The sequence below is a fragment of the Mytilus californianus genome, unplaced genomic scaffold (assembly GCF_021869535.1).
Source record: "Mytilus californianus isolate M0D057914Y unplaced genomic scaffold, xbMytCali1.0.p SCAF_2, whole genome shotgun sequence".
NCBI lineage: Eukaryota > Metazoa > Mollusca > Bivalvia > Mytilida > Mytilidae > Mytilus > Mytilus californianus.
The window spans coordinates 32,413,100-32,419,099 of NW_026262668.1; the positions used below are offsets into that span (position 1 = coordinate 32,413,100).

At 31.4% G+C, this 6,000-nt stretch overlaps 1 protein-coding gene across 3 annotated transcripts in view; it reads left to right on the forward strand.

Annotated features, from left to right (window-relative positions):
* The window catches only part of LOC127729721 (uncharacterized), a 65,415-nt gene extending 59,833 nt beyond the window's left edge, over nt 1–5,582 (forward strand). For all 3 annotated transcript variants that reach the window (XM_052237589.1, XM_052237590.1, XM_052237591.1), the window contains one exon: nt 488–5,582. In XM_052237589.1, coding sequence (XP_052093549.1) covers nt 488–553 — 66 coding nt within the window. In that variant the 3' untranslated portion in view covers nt 554–5,582. The remainder of the gene's footprint in view (nt 1–487) is intronic.
* The last annotated feature ends 418 nt before the right edge of the window (nt 5,583–6,000 follow it).

Sequence of the window (6,000 nt, forward strand, 5' to 3'; positions counted from 1 at the left end):
AACGATACATCACTAGTCGCAAGGAAATTTGATTCCATTCTCCTAATCAGTATTATTTCTCACCTGTTTTCTGTGCAGGAAAATACCTGTACCAATTTAGGAATATAATAGTACAGTTGTTTTCAAGTCGTTGCTTTGGTTGATATAGTCTTGACCTCCGTCAACCCTCTACTGAAACTACTGGACAAATTGGAACCAAACTTAGCCACAATCATTCTTGGAATATCTAGTTTTGAAATGTGTCTGGTGAACGCGCCTGACAACCTACATGGCCGATAAAGCTAAAAAACAAAGGAGTAAAATGCAAGTTTTGTCTATGATTCTGATACCGTTATTTGTAAATACCATATCCTTCCAAGATTGTTTTTGCTAACTATGAGATTGTATATTAGCATTTTATACTCAGCACAAAACATTGGCTGGACAAAGAGAATGTTTTATTAGCTCTGCAATTTTAAAGCATGCTATGCTTGTTTTTTTTTTCCAGGGTTTACTTAGAGAGTGGGGTCAGGAATACATGAAAAGACTGCGGGCGGCACCAGTACCAAAATAGTATGACGATTGCTTTCTAAATGGTCAATTTCACAATTAGTATATTTTCAGGATAGTTATATGTGTTGACAATTAAGACAACTACCTAAACTATATACTCGACACATGTGCCATTTATGGTAAATAGACCATCTTGTCCTTTTCCGGTCTGGTTATTTTGTGATTTGTTGTGATCTCTCTATGAACCAGCTCGATCAAAATTTGTTTATTATTGGTAACCAAGCTACTCCTGTTATGCATAATTAAATATTTCAATTAGTTTGAATTCTATAAAAAGAGTGAGCTACATTGTAATAAACTCCGTGCAAGACGTTTGACCAATGAAAAAACATTAAAAATTGTTGGACCGGTTTCTTCTAAATTTTTTTTAAAGAGAAATCAAAAATCACAAATGGACACAAAAAGTGTTTCATCTTTTCATATGCAACATTATAAGGAAAACATGTCTGACATGTACATGAAAGATTAATATAAACATTTTCAATAACATTTATAAGAATTCACAGTTTATTAATTGATTAATAGTTTAATTTTTTTTACTCATCTTAATTCCACTTTTTTCAAACTTTTCCAAGAGCACGATATGACCACGATGGAGAAATATTCAATCGGTTATCAGATATCAATTCTCAGATAGTCATATTGGGATTCAACATTAAATTTTACCAAGCATCTCTCAAGTTATCATATTATATTTTTGTTTTAATCATAGCGTATGGTCTTCGCCTCAATTATTACCACTATCGTAACTAAATCAAGATGACAAGATAAAGTAGACCAATAATATTTGGTACTAAATTTAAACGGCATATTGTACTTTACAATACCGGTGTGATACAATTGCTTTCTGTGGTTGTGGATTTTTTGCGTCCTTTCCATATTTTTTGCAATGATTGACGCCTATTTTAAATATTTGATTACGAGCACCCCTAATGAGAAATAAAGATTATGATGCGCATATGTTCATCAACTAAGCTTTCTGTTGCTTGATTTCGTTTTTGACATAACATTATAAGAAATACTTATTATGCAATTATATGTTACAGTTTTGGTATAAATTGTCCTAAGGTTTTTCATGTCTTTAAAAGATTTAAAAAAAATTCTCTTTACACGTAGAGCGTATCTATAATTTCAACTCCTATATAGTTCAAATCGCCCGATGATTATTTGCTCAATCCCCGTTGATAAATGAAGAAATTATTTAGAAACTAAGGTTCCGACTACCTCAGGCAAAGTTGACTGTAGATGAATTTGGCTATTCTTTTTAGGTTCCGTTTGAATATTTAGCTTCTAAAGAATATAAATTTATATACCTTTTTTGCATAAAATGTTTTAAAATAACTTAAAAAAAAGCACTTCCCATGAATAGATTACTTTAGCTGTATTTGGCAAATCTTTCGACATTTGGGTCCTCGATGCTCCTCAATTTATTTCTTTATTTTGGTCTTTTTAACTTTTTTATGCCCCCGCCGTAGTCGACGGGGCATTAAGTGTTAGCCTTGACCGTCCGTCTTTCCGTCCGTCAGTCCTTCCCATTTTCGTTTGTTTGAAGCTTGATCGAGCGGGGGTATTCGTAACCTCATACACATTCTTCTTTTATTGATGCGAGCGTTACTAATGAGTTTTTTGTAGACGAAACACGCGTCTGGTGTATAAAATTATTAGTTAAAATATTATCGAATTTTATATCGCATGGGTAATTGATAAATTTTCAAATTCACAATAATCTTTAGTTGAATAAAGACTCAGGTTGTGATAAATTATATAATTTGTCCTGTTATATATAGCCTTCTTTCTTTATATCAATTGACACAATGATAGGAAGCTAGTCACTGTAATGTATCAAACCAATATACTATACACATGCGTTATACGTCTACAAGATAGAAAGCAATCAGTGCGGTGTATTTTTCACAGTTAAGGTGTATGTACTTTGACACAACTTCTATAAATATTACTTAGTTTTCTGTCTTTCAGCCAGTTTGTTTATCGAAATTGTTATACTACTGTCATGTTCATACATTATTTCATTTTATGCTATCTAACATTTAACTCGAAGTGACCCGTGGTTGTCTTAATGTATGTTATGGTCCTGTATTTTGCAGCGACAATGTCGGTCGCTTTGTCACAGACTCATTCGGTTAGTTAGTTTATCAAAAATGTTATGCAGACAACCCATATTACTTTTCCTATTTATACATTTTTCCTGCCAAGCTATGTAACATTTGACTCGGTGTGTTCTATGGTTGTTTAAACGTTTGCATTGTTTCTGTAATTGCAGTTATTCCTTTATAGTTTTTGTAAGTTTTCATGCGGATATAGTTTTCTACAAAACAAATTTATGCGTTAGAAGATAAATCCTTGATAATCGTGCATTACATACTCCATATAAGGTTATCCCAAAGTGGAAGGTGAGATATCATACGCATGAATATCTTTGACGTTCAAAAGACATAAGTTTGTAGATAACCTGTAGTAATGTAAGTTACGTTAGCTTTAGATTCATACTTTAGGTCTCAAATGTATGGTATTTGAGGAAAACTGTAAAAATAACATAGCATTGACATCACAGATAATTGTTTTACACTCAAGAAGAATTTATCAAAATAATCATTCAACACTCTTCAGTTAACATAACTTTTCCAGGAGCTAGTCGTTTTACTTTTATTATTTCTGTCGCCGAATAATGGTCATTACCTTCTCCTTTGTACAGACAGAAATGTAGGTCAGCTTGATGATGATTAAAAGTTTGAGCATTTGTAAATTAACTTGTCTGCATGGCTGATCTACTGTAGCATACAATCAGTATGATATAAACTACAAGCAATAAGACTGAATTCAACTTATATAGATGAAATACGAAAAAGTTTAAAAATTAGCCTACCCATAGATTTTAGGCCTCCGGGAGAACAGCATTAAATATAAGATTTTTTATTTTATTTTCCAAACCAACAACAATGTAAAGGAAATATAGTAATTTAACACTCATAATTAGAGTGTACCATTTAATTATTAACTGCTGTCTTCCTGTTGGTTGGACTGTGTTAACGTTCTCACTTTCTTCACAATATGATTCCTTAAAGTACTGTCAAATTTTATGTAAATAGATAAGTTGCATGCATTTTTACAGCTTTTATGAGCTCTAATGATTGAAAGAAATGATTGAATGAAGCTTGAATTGTATTTTTGTAAATCTAAAATGACATGGGCTCACAAAGACATTAGGATTTTGCATGTGCAAAGTCAGGAACTGTTCGTTTTCTATGATTTTGTTTACACACAATGTATTGTACTTTTGACTTTAAATAGGTTAATGGCTTAACAGAATCGTCTATTATGTTAAATTACTATTGGAATTTATATGGCATGAATAATTGATAGTTTTTTTCCAATTCACAATATGCTTTAGTTGAATAAAGACTCAGGTTTTTGTGATATATTATATAATTTGTCCTGTTATATTTAGCCTTCTTTCGTTATATAAATTGACACCATGATAGGAAGCTAGTCACAGTAATGTATAAAATCAGTATACCATATATAATGAAAACGATAAATAAATAAATAAAGTTTTGTTGATTAATAAAGGTAGATAAGCATTGTAACATAATATATTGGTATTGTAATGTACATATTTGATCGACCTCTATACAAAAAAAAATTGTATTCACCCAATGTATCATATATGTCCTAAATATCGACTTTCAAATTTGTTTTATTTGAGGTCTTGTTATACTGAAGGACAAATGTACACTTATTCACTTACAATTGTATTCTGGGATTTAAGTTATGACCAAACAATCAATTGAAAAATGTGATAAGTAAATTTGTACTCGCAATGAACCAGTTACAATATATTTAATGAATTTGGTGAGTCCAACGCGCCTTTCTGGAATTATATTTATCAGGAATGCTCAAATCCAAACATTTAAAAGCCAATGCTGTATGAATTGTTGAATACTCGAGAAGCTTTATGATCAAAGGAATAGACAAATCCACCTCAGATCAAGTATGCCTGAGGTGTTTGAAATCTTTATTTCTGAATAATTTCGGGAAAAAAAATATGTTAATGTTTACACAGAGACTAAGTGTCATACAGTTTTTGTTAACGGATCAATAGAATAGCGTCATGAAAGTCATGTGTGGGAGTCTTTATTTGAAAGACCATTTCAGAATCAGAAACGACAAAAAAGAAATCACACACAACATATGCAAGAACGTATGATAAATAAATTTGTTTGGCATGCTACATGCGTTTCTGTATTAAAATTCTTTTGATGCCATTGAGGCCAAGAACAGGCCATCGAGATTAATCTAACGCAAATAACCGAGACACCTTAAAAGAGCAAACACTGACTAAAATACGAGGAATTCATATCTGGTTTTGTCAAATTTGACTGGGAAATATTTCATCGGCATAGCCTAAGTGGGTGTTTGTCAGACGATTAAGTGTCATTAGAATTACATAAAAAAAGGTGACAAATGAAAGTGTATAGCTGTAAACATACGAAATTTCATAATATTGAAGATTACAATGATTCAAAAGTAACAAGTTTGCAGAAGATGTACAGAAAGAATACTTTGAGAAAACATGTCCATTTAAAAATTATTTCTACCGTATAACTTAATACAAGAAAAACGTTTTTAGATTCTTGTAACTAAACTTTAACGTACGCAACATTTGGCGATACTTTGAAATTTGATTAACTGCACGATGAAAATTAACTAGATGTTTTATTGTATCAAGACTAGCATAGTTACATAAATTGTATATGGAAAAGAAAACATACTGTATTTTATAATTTTTAAGATACAACAATTGTATCTAGGTTAAACCTTTAAGAGGTAAACGTCCTTAACTAGTTTTCCATTTTTGTATATATAATATTTGTTATCTAATGTGTCTGTATTTGACCATTATATAGTGATAGTCTGACTCTCTAAAACTTATATATATATGACTGTTATTATCACAAATCAAAACTATTCATTCACTATTTATTTCATAATAATAAATTATTTATTTGTTATTTGTCTTTTTATGCGTTTAGTACTAGAGTTTAAGAATGATGAGTGCCTAAATTATACACCATACCCTTGTAAAATGTTTTTCATAAAACCATCGGATAGAATTTTTGCATACCTTGTTTTCAAGTTGCAGGCAGTATAATTTTCTTTTATTAGGGCCCATTCGAGTAGTCTGTGGTGCCCTATAGTAATCACAATGTCTATCTGTTCGTCTGTGTCTGTATACACTTCAAATAGTAAGCAGATATAGGTCACCGTACGGCCTCAACCATGAGCAATACTCCTACCGCATAGCAAGCTATAAAAGGCCACTAAATGACAATTGTAAATCAATTCAAATGGGAATTAACGGCCTGAACAAAGCAATATAAACAAAAATAAAAATGATACACCGTAACAAACGACAACCACAGGGTCTTG